Source organism: Cheilinus undulatus, linkage group 7 (genome assembly GCF_018320785.1).
Source record: "Cheilinus undulatus linkage group 7, ASM1832078v1, whole genome shotgun sequence".
NCBI classification, from domain to species: Eukaryota; Metazoa; Chordata; class Actinopteri; order Labriformes; family Labridae; genus Cheilinus; species Cheilinus undulatus.
This window is the reverse complement of record NC_054871.1, coordinates 54337954-54354577: the sequence shown is the minus strand read 5'-3', so window position 1 is coordinate 54354577 and position 16624 is coordinate 54337954. Positions and strand designations below refer to the sequence as shown.

The 16624-nt window shown below is 44.4% G+C and overlaps 1 protein-coding gene across 1 annotated transcript in view; it reads left to right on the top strand.

Annotated features, from left to right (window-relative positions):
* The first annotated feature begins 6965 nt into the window (after positions 1-6965).
* The window catches only part of dab1a (DAB adaptor protein 1a), a 92731-nt gene continuing 83072 nt past the window's right edge, over positions 6966-16624 (top strand). The window contains exons 1-2 of the mRNA XM_041790505.1: positions 6966-7254; positions 16200-16456. Of these exons, the coding sequence (XP_041646439.1) occupies positions 6966-7254; positions 16200-16456 (546 nt within the window). The remainder of the gene's footprint in view (positions 7255-16199; positions 16457-16624) is intronic.

Sequence of the window (16624 nt, the reverse complement as noted above, 5' to 3'; positions counted from 1 at the left end):
TTTGATCATGTGTTGATCATGTGTGGATCATGTGTGGTTCATATGTTTATCATGTGTGGATCATGTGTGGATCATGTGTTGATCATTTGTGGATCATGTGTGGTTCATGTGTGGATCATGTGTTTATCACGTGTTGATCATGTGTGGATCATGTGTTGATCATGTGTGGTTCATATGTGGATCATGTGTTGATCATGTGTTGTTCATATGTGGATCACGTGTTGATCATGTGTTGATCATGTGTTGATCATGTGTGGATCATGTGTGGTTCATGTGTTGATCATGTGTTGATCATGTTTTGATCATGTGTGGCTCATATGTTGATCATGTGTGTATCATGTGTTGATCATGTGTTGATCATGTCAGGATCATGTGTGGTTCATATTTTGATCATGTGTTGATCATGTGTGGATCATGTGTGGTTCATATGTTGATCATGTGTGGTTCATGTGTTGATCATGTGTGGATCATATGTGGATCATGTGTTGATCATTTGTGGTTCATGTGTGTATCATGTGTTTATCACATGTTGATCATGTGTTGATCATGTGTGGATCATGTGTGGTTCATATGTTGATCATGTGTTGATCATTTGTGGATCATGTGTGGTTAATGTGTTGATCATGTGTTTATCATGTGTTGATTGTGTGTGGTTCATATGTTGATCATGTATGTATCATGTGTTGATCATGTGTGTTTCATATGTTGATCATGCATTGATCATGTGTGGTTCATATGTTGATCATGTGTGGATCATGTGTTTATCAAGTGTTGATCATGTGTGGATCATGTGTGGATCATGTGTGTTTCATATGTTGATCATGTGTTGATCATGTTTTGATCATGTGTGGTTCATGTGTGGATCATGTGTTTATCACGTTTTGATCATGTGTGGATCATGTGTTGATCATGTGTGTTCATTTGTTGATCATGTGTTGATCATGTGTGGATCATGTGTGGTTCATGTGTTGATCATGTGTTGATCATGTGTGGATCATGTGTGGTTCATATGTTGATCATGTGTGTATCATGTGTTGATCATATGTTGATCATTTGTGGATCATGTGTGGTTCATATTTTGATCATGTTTTGATCATGTGTGGTTCATGTGTGGATCATGTGTTGATCATGTGTGGTTCATATGTTGATCATGTGTGGATCATGTGTTGATCATTTGTGGTTCATGTGTGGATCATGTGTTTATCACATGTTGATCATGTGTGGATCATGTGTTGATCATGTGTGGTTCATATGTTGATCATGTGTTGATCATGTGTTTATCATGTGTTGACCGTGTGTGGTTCATATGTTGATCATGTGTGGTTCATATGTTGATCATGTGTGTATCATGTGTTGATCATGTGTTGATCATGTGTGGATCATGTCAGGATCATGTGTGGATCATATGTTGATCATGTGTGGATCATGTGTGGATCATGTGTTTATCATGCGTGGATCATGTGTTGATCATGTGTTGATCATGTGTTGATCATGCGTGGATCATGTGTTGATCATGTGTTGATCATGTGTGACTCATGTGTTGATCATTTGTGGATCATGTGTTGATCATGTGTTTATCATGTGTTGATCATGTGTGGTTCATATGTTGATCATGTGTGGATCATGTGTTGATCATGCGTTGATCATGTGTGACTCATGTGTTGATCATTTGTGGATCATGTGTTGATCATGTGTTTATCATGTGTTGATCATATTTGGTTCATATGTTGATCATGTGTGTATCATGTGTGGATCATGTGTTGATCATGTGTGTTTCATATGTTGATCATGTCTTGATCATGCGTGGATCATGTGTGGATCATGTGTTGATCATGTGTGGTTCATATGTTGATCATGTGTTGATCATGCGTGGATCATGTGTTGATCATGTGTTGATCATGTGTGACTCATGTGTTGATCATTTGTGGATCATGTGTTGATCATGTGTTGATCATGTGTTGATCATGCATGGATCATGTGTTGATCATGTGTGGATCATGTGTGACTCATGTGTGGATCATGTGTTTATCATGTGTTGATCATGTGTAGATCATGTTAGGATCATTTGTGGGTCAGGGGTCAGCTCTGGTTCTTCTTCAGCTGTCCCACTATCAGTGTGGAGCAATGTCAGCCCTCTTTGTGATGTTTTTAACCTCCAGGATGGTTGTAGAGCTGCTGCTCCTGATGTGTTTCACCTGGATGAGTAATCTTGTGATGTTTTGATGTCCTAGCCCAGATAGATAACATCCTGGTGTCAGTGAGCTAACTCTTTATGCTCTGTTTAGATATTCAGTGTCTGCTAGTTCAGTCCTGATGACCTGGTAAATGAGGTGTCAGTCTCATGTCTCTGTTTCAGTGTGGATGGAGCAGGTGCTCACATGTAGCTCCTCTGAAGTTTGACCGTGGTGGGTTTCTGGTTCTGAGAGTTCTGACTCTGGTTTCTCTGCTGTGCTGGTGATCTGGTTTGACACCATACACTAAAAAAGAGTTCAATCTGTCATTTTTTCATCTCTCTGACAGTAGTCATCCTGTTAGCATTGAAAAAAAAAACAAAAACAAACAAAAAAAAAACTCTGAATTCTCCTCCAGGCTGAATCTCATCACTGTCTCTCTGGCGCCCCCCAGGGGCGACCAGCCTCATGCCTCAAAAACCACAGACTTAACCAATCAGATAATTGTTCTTTACAGCTCTGGGCGAGGTCAGTCCTCCGTGACTGTTGTTGAGTCTCAGCTTCTTCACCTCTGTGGGTTTACCTGCTGTACCCGTGACCACATGTTTCTTCATCATGGCCGTATTTTTTACAGTGTAATAGAGGTTAATGTTGGTGGTGGTCATGGTTTAATCTCTGGAAAACCGAAACATTCATCTGAATACATTGCACCTTTTCTGTCTCTGATAAAAACACCTGTACCTTAATTATCACTGATCAGTGATGATTGATCAGTGATCATTGATCATTGAATGTTGAATAATGTTAATTGGAGCCCTGAGCTGCTGTTTGTCTGCGCACGTTTGTCTCGTGTTTCCTCGCCCTCGCCGTGGCGGCGGTGAGAATGATGATTGATGATGAAATAACAGAGCGGTTGTGAACAGGTGTGATTGTTCCTCCGGCTGTGTCCTTCAGTTTTAGACAGGTAACAGGAAATTTACCTCATGTCTCCCATGTCTGTTACCGTGACAACGAGTCCTCCAGGATGAAATAAAACCCACCTCGTTGTGATGCCTTCTGGGTAACACCGACCCTCCCTCTCTCTCTGTGTCTGCAGCTCTCCGTGGGCATATCTGGGATGGCGTGTCGGGGCTGAAGCCCGTCCCTCTCCCATGACCCTGTGTGCCCACGCACACACACGGCGCCCACGCACGCACAGCCGGCACTGACGCCGTGAAGCGGACCCTCGGAGCCCCGCGGACCCCCAGCCGAGCCGGGTCGAGCCAAGGCCGAGGATGTCGACGGAGACAGAGCTCCAGCCGGCAGTCAGACCGGGCAGCCTCAGACGGGACTCCAAGAGGAAAGGTAAGGACACCTGGGGGAGGGGGCGTGGCTTACGGAGGACAAGGTTTGCCTCCTGAGCCTGAGCTAATGAAAGCTTGTGCTGTGTTCTGGAACCCGCCCTCTCGCTGTAAAGGCTGTGTTGGTGTGTCAGGGTCACGCAGCAGGCCGTGCTTCACAGCTAATTACCACCTGCAGCCTGAGTGGCGAGGATGTGCTCGTGTTCGTCCCAGCAGCTGCGGAGAGGTTGTGGTTGTTGTGAAACAAACATGTCCAGGTGTGCCGAAAAGCTCCTGAGGCAGGTACGGAGCAGGTGTCTGAGAGCAGGCGTGGCGGTCTCAGAGCAGAGGTGATGCCTGGGGCTGCGCCGGCAGCCATCGCCCAGCTGCTCGCCGCCACCTGCCTGCTGGAGCGACGCTGCTGCAGCCGCCGCTCTCTGAACGGGCCTCTGATCGATGTAGCAGGAAGTCTGGACACTAACGCACAGAAACACACAGATACACACACAGACACACCTACACACAGATACACACACCCCTACACACAGATACACACACAGACACACCTACACACAGATACACACACCCCTACACACAGATACACACACAGACACACCTACACACAGATACACACACCCCTACACACAGATACACACACAGACACACCCACACACAGATACACACACAGACACACACCTACACCTATATAGGTGAGGATGGAGAAGCAAAGTGAGTATTTCAGCAGGACCAGGTCCCTCATAACAGTTCTGCTTCTTTGGTTTTGATTGAATTAGTGTTCAGAGTGGAGATAACCTTTGACCTTTAGCATTTACATGACTCTGAGAGTGTCTCTCTCATGAAGAATTAGCTGAGCTCTCTTTTTGAAGTGTAATAGTCTTTATTAATCCTCAAAGATTACATCTACACACCTCCTCCCTCCTCTCTCCTATCTCCTCCCTCCTCTCCTCCTCCCTCCTCCTCCCTCCTCCCTCCTCTCTCCTCTCTCCTCCCTCCTCTCCTCCTCTCCTCCTCCCTCCTCCTCCCTCCTCCTCCCTCCTCTCTCCTCTCTCCTCCCTCCTCTCTCCTCTCTCTTCCCTCCACCAAGACGCCACCTCCGTCAATCCAACAAGGTGTTCGGATTGTCCCCCCGGACTCCTCGGTAACGGTGGAGGAGGTTTTGTTGGCTGTTGGTGAGCAGGTAGGCCATGAAAAGCTCTCCTATGCTTCTAGAATGAACAAAGCGGTGGTGGTGTTCCTCAGAGATGAACCCACTGGCCACCAGCTGATTGAGAGCGGAGTGATGATCAGAGATTTGTTTGTCCAAGTTTCCCCGCTGTTGGTGCCTTCTACACGGATTACTGTGTCCGGTGTTCTGCCGTTCATTCTGAACGAATTATTAGAAAATGAGCTGCGCAGATTTGGTAAATTTGCTAGTGGATTTAAAAGTGTGAGTCTGGGATGTAAGGATCCCAAACTGAAGCACGTTCAGTCCCTGCAGAGGCAGGTTTTCATGTTTCTGGATTCACCTGCTCAGACTCTGGAGGTTTCTCTCAGAGTGAAGCATGGAGGCGGCTCCTATATGGTGTACGCCAGCTCAGGACAGGTGAAATGTTTTGAATGTGGTGATGTGTGCCACAAACGCTTCACATGTCCGCATAAGCAGCAGGCAAGGGGAAACGCTGTCAGTGAGAGCGCGGAGAGTGCCGCGGCTGCTGAAGCCGCGACTTCTTCCGCTGCCGCGGCGGTGATAGATTGTACTCAGGGGAGGGTGGATACCTGCAGCGTAGGGCCACATCCTGATCATTTAAATATTGAGAAGGAGAAAGAGGACATCTGTGAAGGAGCACAGGCTCCTTTGACTGCAGAAGGTCAGAGCAGCTCTCAGTCTGCAGGATCTAAAGAACAAACACAGCTGGATGGAGAGGATGGAGCTTCTACCAGTGATGCCTGCAGAGATACCACCACTAACAGTCTGTGTAGTAGCCAAGCATCATGTGAGGGAGAGGACATGGACCAGGACTCTGAATCAGACAGTGTTTCTATGGCTGAATCATCCAGCAGCACAGATCTTTACTCTCTGGAGGAAATGAACCAGTGTATGGATGAAATATACAAGAGGTCAGTGAAAGTGAGCGATTATTTTAGTGACACTGAAAAGTTCATCAGATCTGTGATTGTCCTGAAAAGACAGGTTGGTCTGGACCGCCTGGACGAAAAAAGCTCTTCAGGCTCAAAAAGCATCTGACTGCATTAAGAAAAAGTAGTGGTAGAGTCACCAGAAGAAATAAGAAATGATCATGCATCACAAGGTGTTTCTCTTTCTCCACTGTCTGCTGCTGTCTGTCTCTTACCTGTTCTTTCTCTCAGACCTTCCTCTGAGGAGCCTTAACATCAGCTCTCTGAACATTAACAGGGGCAGAGATAGACAGAAAAGGGCTTTAGTCTCTGAGGTTTCTAATCAGAAGAGGATTGATGTTTTGTATTTACAGGAGACCCATACTATTCCTTCAGATGAGACAGACTGGGGTTTATGGTGGGAGGGTCCTGTACCCTTAGCCATGGGACTAACGTCAGTGCAGGTGTAGCTATCTTAATCAGATCATCTGCTAATGCAGCCATCTTGTCCTCTACTGAGGTGGTAGCAGGCCAGTTGCTGATTGTTAGAGCAGAAATAGAAGGCAGTGTTTCGTTTTTGTTAATGTGTATGCTCCTAATAATGGGAGGGAGAGGCAGAGATTCTTCAACATCTTAAAAGATGAACTCCTCAGCTACCATCAGGAGCAGATTATTATTGCTGGTGACTTTAACTGTACTGTAGATTTCACTGTAGATAGAATAGGAGAGGAACCTCACCTACAGTCATGTCAGGCACTAAAAACAGTAATATCACACCTAGAGCTCCTGGACACGTTCAGAGTGAAGTACCCTGTTAGCAGACAGTATACCTGGGTGAGAATGATCAATAACACAGTGTGTGTGCAGCCAGACTGGATAGGATATATATCAGCAGAAACCTAAACTCCAGACTCATGAACTGCCACATCAGTCCAGTGGGTTTCACGGATCATCATCTGATCAACATAGAGTTAATAACATCTCCAGGTGAACGGGTTAAGTCCTGCTGGTATTTTAATAACAGGCTCCTCCAGGACAGAAGCTTCTGTCAGAGATTTGAAGGTTTCTGGCAGCATTGGAAATCCAAGAAAACTGATTCTAGTTCACTTAGGCTGTGGTGGGAGGTTGGTAAAACTCAAATTCGTGTGTTTTGTCAGCAATACACGTCTCATTCTTCTGCTAGGGTTCAAGAAACTGTCCATGATCTGGAGGAAAAAATTAAATTTATTGAAACAGGGTTAGGTAGCACCTCTGATCCTAGCTCAGGTCCCTTACTGCAGGAGAAGAGACTGGAGCTAAGCTCTTTCCTGCAGGAGAGAGTAAAGGGAGCTCTGGTTAGATCTTCCTCCAGCTGAAGGACATGGATGCACCAAGCTCCTTTTTCTTCAACCTGGAGAAATCGGTGGCCCAGAGGAAGCTCATGGCATGTCTAAAGCTCCCAGGAGGCAGGATCACCAGCAGTCCTGCAGAGATGAGGAGCCATGCAGTGGACTTCTATGCTGAGCTCTTTGGAGCAGAACTCTGTGACGCTGGGAGTCGTGAGGAGCTCCTGGGGAATCTTCCTCAGCTCAGCCCAGAAGAAAGGTCTGTTCTGGACTCTGAGCTGACTCTGGAGGAGCTGACTGATGCTGTCAACCAGATGGCCTCAGGTGGATCACCGGGGATAGATGGACTATCTACAGACTTTTACAAACGTTTCTGGAAGGTTCTTGGACATGATCTACACAGCGTTTTATTGGAGGGTTTTCAAACAGGATCTCTCCCCGTGTCCTGTCAGAGAGCCGTTCTCTCTCTACTTCCAAAAAAAGGAGACCTGGCTCTCCTGAAGAACTGGAGGCCAGTGGCCCCGCTGTGCACAGACTATAAAATCCTCTCTAGAGCTCTGTCAAACAGACTTAGAGAGGTCCTAGGAAGTGTCATACATACCGACCAGAGCTACTGTATGCAGGATGGAACAATCATGGACAGTATCTTCTTGGTCAGGGATGTTATTGACGTGTGTGGACTCTATGATGTCAGTGCTGGGATCGTGTTGTTAATGAAATTTCTCGATTGCCTATAGAGAGTCAAAAAACAAGACTGGTAAGATACATGCATCAAGAATTTAATTCACTCTGTACAGAGGGAGCAAACCTACACAGCCACACAGCAGTTAGCAGTATGAGGCTTGCCCCCTGAGCAACTGGAGGACCCCCTTTATATATCATCTAAGACATGCCTTTGAGCAGTTGACCAAACACATGAGCTTTTGACCAACTTCAAAGAACTTCTTGAGCAGAAGGGTAAATCAGTTGGGGTGCAATAAAACAGATGGTCACTTCCCTAAAAAGTGGTCTTTATGACCTTTTACAACATACAGCTGCTCAGCTCATGACTTACTGCCCTGTGGTGATCATGATGTGGTTTACAGTGGAGTTGGAACAAAAGGATTCACCAGGTCATTCCTTGGTCAATAAGACAGATGCACAGCTAAACCCACAATCTAACTAAATCAGAGGTTAAAATATACAAAACATACAAAATTCCCACCACAGCTCCCCACTTTTTATCATTTATGATAAACTATTCATTCATCAGTGGAGAAAATGCTCATAGCTTCAATTCTACACATCGTTTAGAATAGATTATTCTTGGTTACACATCACTTTCATCACTATCACTATAATCATCTAGGTTGTAATTTTCCGTAACATGTACCATAGTAAATGATGACTCTATCATAGAAGAAATGATTCTTCTTGCACAGGGGATTAAACAACATAAAATGATTAGCACCATAGACATCACACTTACAACTGGTATTAAGAATTTTCCCATGATTGTCCACCAATTTCCTCCTGTTAACCATGCCCATAGATTAAACCCATCCCCAGCCTGAACATCTAAGGATTTTTGTCTATGTAGGAGGTCATTCAGGTGTGCGACTACATGTGTCATGTTGTCATTTATATCGGGAATGTATGTACAACACACTTCCAATAATGTGGCAAACACCTCCCTGTGAGGCTAACAATATATCTAATGCCATCCTGTTTTGTAAGGCTACATTCCTAAGAGCTTGTGTTTCCACTGTTAAGGAATTAAACCCTGTAGTTGTTAATGCTGTAAGGTTTTCAATTTCAAAAGCCAATTCATCAAGTGTGTGAGCATTTTTAACAGTGCCATACCATGGTAGAAGTCCTGAGAAGAACTTCTCCAGGGGTGAGATTCGCAGAATCTCCCTGGCTTGTCGATGTAATGTCGAGGGAATGTAATAATGAGTATACCTATCATGGTGGTATGTTAGATTTTTAACTATTCTGACATATGGTAACAATTTAGCCATGAAACATTTTCCACACCACCCTGGTCGGAGAACTTGATATACATATTTTCCACAAACCCATACAAAATCTTGTAAAACACCATACCCTTCCTCATTAGGGATTATTATTTGAGGGTTGTCATGCCCTTTTTTGTTTGGAACTGAGCTGAGATGATCTGTCAAGTTAAGTTGGGATATATATGCTGTTTTTCTATCATTTAAGCAAGGCAATCGCGAAGGGTGAGTGGCTCCACAAGTAGCATTGCGTATGATGCTGCAACTACTGTCTCCCAAATAAGTAGTCAATTTATCAATTTACTATAGAAACAGATGCCTGGAGGATAGTTAGTTGGGTTTGTTTCAAATAAGGGTTCAAAAATACGATCATGATACCCCGCTGAGGCATTAAAAATACGTACAGCATGCCCTGAATAGTCTACAACTGACACATTTAACATCGCTAAGGAATTGGTTAGATTTCCTATAATGTGACGTTGATCTGGGTTTGTTGTAGTTTTCTTAATGCCAACTGATAAGGCTATGGTTACCCCAAGAACTTCAGATGCATTTAAAGCCCAGGGGATGGCTGGAATAGCTGAGGCAGAATGGTGAGGTAACTGGGCACATACATAACAACTGGTGGTGATATTTAGCTTTCTCACATTGACAACCATAGATTTATACCATATATTGTTTTCAGTTATATTTGTTTCTCTTTTTGCTGTCAAGAGTTTACTAGATTGAGATGGAATGACATGATTATTTGCAGATATCATAATAGTTATTATTATCAATAGCAATATCATGCTTAACCCCTCTGTCTTCCTTTTCATCATGTATGTCTTTAGTTGGTCCCACGTAGATCGGTGTTCCCTCGATGTCCCTCGTTGGACACGCAAGGGTGTCTCGTATAGTGTGTTATCTCTGGAACCATGTGTGTGCATTGTGTGATTCGCCGTAGCAGCTGTGGCAGCGCTTGGCTTACACCATTCAGCTGAGCTGGTCATCGCTGCCTCGCTATAAGTGTGTGTACGTGAGCGAGTGATTTCAAGATTCTCTGAGATGCTTAATTATTAACAGCATTGTCTGCTGGTTCTGGCCCCGTCCTGCAGTGACTGGCGTGTATCCACGTTGCTCTCTCAGCTATTTTCATCGCGGTGTGAGTTATCAAAAGAACTTGAAAGGGTCCTAGCCACTTCTTCTGGTTCCACCTCCTTGCTGTCAGGGCCCTTACCCAGTCGCCTGGCTGGATCGAATGGAGTGTACTGGCCGCTGGATCTGGCAGAGCTGCTTTCACCTGTGAGTGAATATCTGATAATAGATAGGACAAGTGTGGACAATAGTAACCATGGCTGAGTCCGTAATCGCCATGGGTGGAGAGGATCTTCTTTGCTGGTCCTCCACATTGGTCCAACCTAGATGTCGTGGTCAGGCAACCAGGATCTCGAAAGGACTTAAGTTAGTTCTTGTTCTGATGCGCATACGCATGTACATGAGTAAAAATAGGCAGACATTTTGTCTAAAGTAATCCTGTTTCTGTACAACATTTTGCAAGCATACATTTGAAACCCTTTTGTAAACCAAAATTTTAAAATTTTGTCACTGCATATGCATCCCCCCTTTTGACACGTGGTTCAACCCATGTGTCAATTTAGCATAATGTGGAAACAATGCTTTAGGAAGGCAAGGCTTGCATTTTGGCCCATACCACACGTTGTTAATCTTAATGCAGCCACTCTTCTTCCATGTGGACACATCTTCAGGTGTTGCCTGGGACTGGATTGTTAAAAGTTCTTCAGAAGGAGACATGTTAGTGGTAGAAGCAAGCATAGTATAAATGTGTTTAGACAGTGTCGCAGCTTTTGCCACTGAATCCGCTCAGGCATTTCCTAGAGAAACTTCATCTTTGTCATTCAAGTGAGCTTGACATTTGCAAACAGTAATTTCTGATGGCAACAATATGGCTTCTAGTAAAAGCTGCTACATGGCTGGCATTCAAAATAGGCTGTCCATCTGATTTCATAAAGGTATGATACTGCCACAATATACCAAAATCATGAATGATTCCAAAATGCATATCTTGAAACTGTGTAAATGGTCACAGACTTGTCTTTTGCAAAGTTACACGCTTCGGTTAGAGCTATTAATTCAGCTACTTGTGCAGAGTAGTTATTTGGAAGTTTGCCTGAACACACTACACTATGTGTATTAACCACTGCAAAAATAACATTGTTTTTACCGGTGACTGCATCTCTGGACGCTGATCCATCTACAAAAAGAATCAAATCAGGGTTAGTCAGGGGTGTGTCTTTAAGGTCAGCCCTCAGGCTGCACACTTGTGACAACACAATGTTGCAGTCATGGTCCTCTTCTTCGTCATCTTCCCCTGGAATAGGTAGAAGTGTTGCAGGGTTAAGGATAGTACATCGTTTTACTGTGACATTAGGCATTTCTAACAGAATAGCATTATACCGCAACCATCTTGCTGTAGACAAGTGCAAAGTTTTCTGCTCTAGGAGAATCATAAAGACAGAATGTGGTACAAGAAGTGTGAGATCTGAATAACCCACTATGTCACATGATGCAACAACTGCTTTCTTAGCAGCTGCAACTGCACGTAAATAGGAAGGAGGCCCTGCTGCTACAGGATCAAGCTTGGCTGAAAAATAAGCAATAGGTCTTAGTTTGTCTCCATGTTGCTGCAAGAGAACAGATGTCATGCAACCTTCCTTTTCATCCACAGTTTGAATGAACGGTTTGTTTGGATCAGGTATGCCTAAAGTAGGTGGTGATATCAAAGCTCGTTTTAAGTCATCAAATGCCTGCACTGCTTCTGATGTCCAAGTAACTTCATTATGTGGATGAAGGCCTTTTTGATGCGCGATGTTCAATAATTATGCTGCAATAACAGAGTAGTTTGGAATAAATGCACGGCAATAGGAACACAATCCCAAAAATGACATCACTTCTTTTTTAGTTTTAGGCTTAGGGATCTTTTGTATGGCTTGAATACGTTTTGGCAGTAGTTGTTTACCCTCTGGTATAATAAGATGGCCTAAGAAGGTTGCCTTTTGTTGCACAAGTTGTAACTTTTTTAGGCTTACTTTGTGGCCTTCATGTGCAAGATGCTGCAATAATTTGACAGGGTCTGTTTCGCATTGTTCCTTTGTAGGTGAGCACAGGAGTAGATCATCAAAGTATTGTAACAAAGCTGAACCTGGTGTAACCTCTAATGATGATAATGATTCAGCCAATACACTGTTATAAATAGTTGGTGATTCGCAATACCCCTGGCACAGACATGTAAATGTCCATGTTTTCTCCTTAAATGTGATTGCAAACCAGTACTGGCTGTCTGGGTGTACTGGAACACTGAAAAACGCATTAGCAAGGTCTATTACTGTGAACCACTGTGCTGCAGGTGGTATCTGTGATAGAATAGTGCACGGTTTTGGAATAATCGGCGCTCTAGGTTGTACAGCATTATTTACAGCTTGCAAGTCTTGCACAATTTTCCAATCCTCTGGCTGACCCTCTTCCCTGGCTTTTTTAACAGGTAAGATAGGTGTTCGTACAGGACTTTGAGAAGGTACTATAACACCTGCTTTTCTTAGGGCCTCAAACACTGGTGTGATACCATTTATGGTTTCTTGTCTAAGTGGGTACTGTCTCTGGCATGGTCTGTAATCAGATTTAGGGACTATGACCACTGGTTCTGCAGTTCTTACTAAACCCACATCATTTTTCCTTCTGGCCCACAATTTATCAGGGACTTGGCCTAATAAAGGGTGCACTTGTGCTTCTTCAACAGACAAACATGAAAAACATGCAGATTAAGTCATTTTCATCATTCGACAAGATTGTTACGCTGCGCGTGCTGTGTACATCAGCAGAAACATGCTTTTTTATAAGAATTCAATTGTGCACAGTATTAGACACCTTCAGTAGAAGTATCTGTCCAGTCGGTCACTTGAGTGCAGTCACTAACAAATGGTCCTAAGTCATCCCACCTGCAGCTGTCTGTTTTAGCTAATGCTACATGTGGGACTGAATTAGGAACATCAAACAGCATTACCAATTCTTTTGGCAAGCTTATGGCTGCCGCACATTTGTCTGCATCCCAATAAATGTCATCAACAGTCAGTACGTCAAAGTCATCAGCTGATTTGGTTTGGTACCAGTCAGTGTCAAATGACATGTCACTATCTTCAGATAAATGTGACATACGATGCAGATCCTGCATATATGTAACATTAGGAGCTGTCATGATTGTCTCTGCCTCTTCAATTAAAGAGTTGCTCGTCTCTGTGTGGCTCAAACGCCACTGATATGCAAACATCAATGGAGAATTAGGAACATTAACCATTTGATTGACCATTGCCTCAGTTTTTATTATTTTTAGTCCTTCTATTGTTGACATAATTGATATCCCCAGTGTTATCATTAAGTCTCTTCCCAGCAGATTGATTGGGCAATGGTCAGACAATAGAAATGAATGTTTGGATTGGACATTATCGGTGTCTTTACAGAGAAGAGGAACAGTAAAATGTTCTTTTACTGCAGTGTTTGATGCTCCCATAGAATATACATAGCGCCAACTCATCTTTGGAGAGGGAGAGAGATCACTTGCTCTTATAACAGAATTTGTTGCCCCCGAATCAACAAGAAAGGTCAATTTTTTTTTTCCTTATAGTTAATGTATATTCTGGCAATTGTTGATATGCCTCTGTGTGATATTGTACATATGTGCCTCGAGTATCATTATCAGTACTACCATTGGTGTGTGTAATGTTTGTGTGTGCAGTACCTCTCTTTTCTGTCACATTGGTTTGGGGCTGGAACCTCTCCTCCTCCTGCTCTCCCCATCAGTCCAACTTGTATTAGTAGCAGTCTCTTGACCAATGTCCTTTCTTTCCACATGTGTAACACACATCATCTGTAGTAAATGGTCTGCTTGGCCGCCTACCTCCTCTGCGTTCTCGTCTTACACGCACTCTCACCCAGCCGTTTGGTCAACAGTCTTTTTAACCCAGACAGTGTTGGTCTGAATTCATGACAAAAGACAAACTGCTCTGCAAACTTAGTGCCTGATGCTGCTGGCTCTGGAAGATGTCTGACTGCCTCCATGACGTCTGTGGTGGTCCAGGAGCGGAATACAAGCATCAGCCCCTGTAGCCCTGCTACTTCCACCATGGGCATTGTGAAGACAGGCAGATGCAGGATCAGTGATTTTACCTCAAGCATGCCAAACCTTTGTCCTGTTCGTGTGTGTGAGGGAGTCAACAATGGATTTGACTCTGATGGAACAGTCTGCAATGATTTTTTGGCAACACATCAGGTGACAGACCTCCTGCTGCAGGCTCTGGTTTAGGGCCCACCTCCTGCAGTGACGGCTGTAGGGCTGCTGCTGCTGCTGCATACTGGCTGCTGCTGCTGCTGCTGCTGCCTGCAGTGGAGGTGGAATATACGGAGGTGGTGGGGGAGCAGCAGGAAAGGAATCAAGGTCCAGGTCCACTTTAACCAACTGTGGAAGAGAAGGATACAGGGCAGAGCACTGAGAAGCATTGTCTGTTCTTTTTTTTTGTCAGTTTGATCTATGCATGGATTAGGCAGCAGTTTACTCGTCTGTTTTCTGTCCCTACGTTCTGCTTCCTTTTTCCATGCATTAAATGCCGCTCTTTGCTGCTCCATGTCTTTTAAATCTTTAAGTAACACCTTTTTTCCTTTTTTAATCTTTTTCTCTATTTTACTTAAGTTTTCTACAAGCGAGGCTATCGCTGTTAACCCAAAAGAACCCCCCTTTTGAAATCCCATTTCTTCACACCACTGTTGCATAAACTTGATTGTTTTTTTTCCCCATATTTACCACGCATGCACCCCTCATTTGGTGACACAGACTCATATTCTTTACTGCTTTTAGACCCCATCTCCACGTGAGCGTCCTCACGGATTACCACGTGTCACTTTTATGTAAAATTCCCAGCACTTTACACTGTCTCTCCCTGAGACTACAGGTCCCTGACCTATGCAGTATTCCTCGAATACTTGCCCGACCCCGTAGCTGGATCTACCTATTATGGCCCTCTCTGCAGAGGCACAAATGAAAGTCCCAGACTTCCCCCTGGTATTCTCCGTGAATACCCAGCAGCGCCGCGGTCACGAATATGACTGGAATCCTTTGCAATAACCATATGAGAAGGCACACTATGATAACCACCCCTTTTTTTTTTTTTTTTTACAAGAATAAAGCGTTGTTTTTTAACTCACCCGACAACTTGGTCGTTGTTCGTTCTGATCTCAGCTGTGATGGTCCACCCGCCTCAAGTCCAGTCAGTTCCCACTCTCTCTGAATGTGACGAGGTTTTGAGACCGAACCGTTTTTTTGTTCTGGTTCAGGGTGATCAGCCCCTGTCTGGTCTCAGGCGGTGGACGAATCACTTGCGAGATCCCACCGCTGCCACCACTTGTTAATGAAATTTCTCGATTACCTATAGAGAGTCAAAAAACAAGACTGGTAAGATACATGCATCAAGAATTTAATTCACTCTGTACAGAGGGAGCAAACCTACACAGCCACACAGCAGTTAGCAGTATGAGGCTTGCCCCCTGAGCAACTGGAGGACCCCCTCTTTATATATCATCTAAGACATGCCTTTGAGCAGTTGACCAAACACATGAGCTTTTGATCAACTTCAAAGAACTTCTTGAGCAGAAGGGTAAATCAGTTGGGGTGCAATAAAACAGATGGTCACTTCCCTAAAAAGTGGTCTTTATGACCTTTTACAACATACAGCTGCTCAGCTCATGACTTACTGCCCTGTGGTGATCATGATGTGGTTTACAGTTGGGTTAACAGAAGGATTCGCCAGGTCATTCCTTGGTCAATAAGACAGATGCACAGCTAAATCTACAGACTAACTAAATCAGAGGTTAAAATATAAAAAACATACAAAATTCCCACCACAGTGTCTTTGGACCAGGAGAAGGCTTTTGACAGGGTGGATCATTCTTATTTGTTTTCTACTCTGAAGGCGTTTGGTTTTGGTCAGGTTTTTGTTTCATGGGTTCGTTTATTGTATTCTAATGCACAGTGTTTGGTGAAGATGGGGGCGGGGCTGAGTCGGCCAATCCCTGTGCAGCGGGGGATGAGAAAGGGCTGTCCCATCTCCGGCCAGTTATATAGCATCGCTATTGAGCCCTTGCTGCACAGACTGAGGGGCCGGCTAAGTGGGCTGTCCTTGCCTGGGTCCTGTGGTTTTGAGTGTCCCCCTACTGTTTCTGCCTATGCAGATGATGTTAATGTGTTTGTCTCCAGTCAGGGGGACGTTCAGGGTCTTCAGGACACCCTGTCCCTTTATGAGAGGGCTACATCAGCGAGGGTGAACTGGGCGAAGAGCGAAGCTCTGCTGATTGGACCCTGGAGAGATCAGGCAGTACCCAGTCTGCCAGGTGGACTCAAGTGGGGGAAGGAGGGATTAAAGGTGCTGGGAGTGTTTCTGGGCATTGAGGGCTTCAAGGCCAAAAACTGGGAGGGAGTTAAGGAGAAAGTGTGTGCTCGGTTGTCTAAGTGGAAATGGTTGCTACCCCAGCTGTCGTATACGGGGAGAGTCTTGGTTGCTAATAACTTGGTCGCCTCGACTCTTTGGCATCGGCTCATCGCTCTGTCTCCACCAAGAGGTCTCGTAGAGGACATCCAAAAAGCCATTGTGGACTTT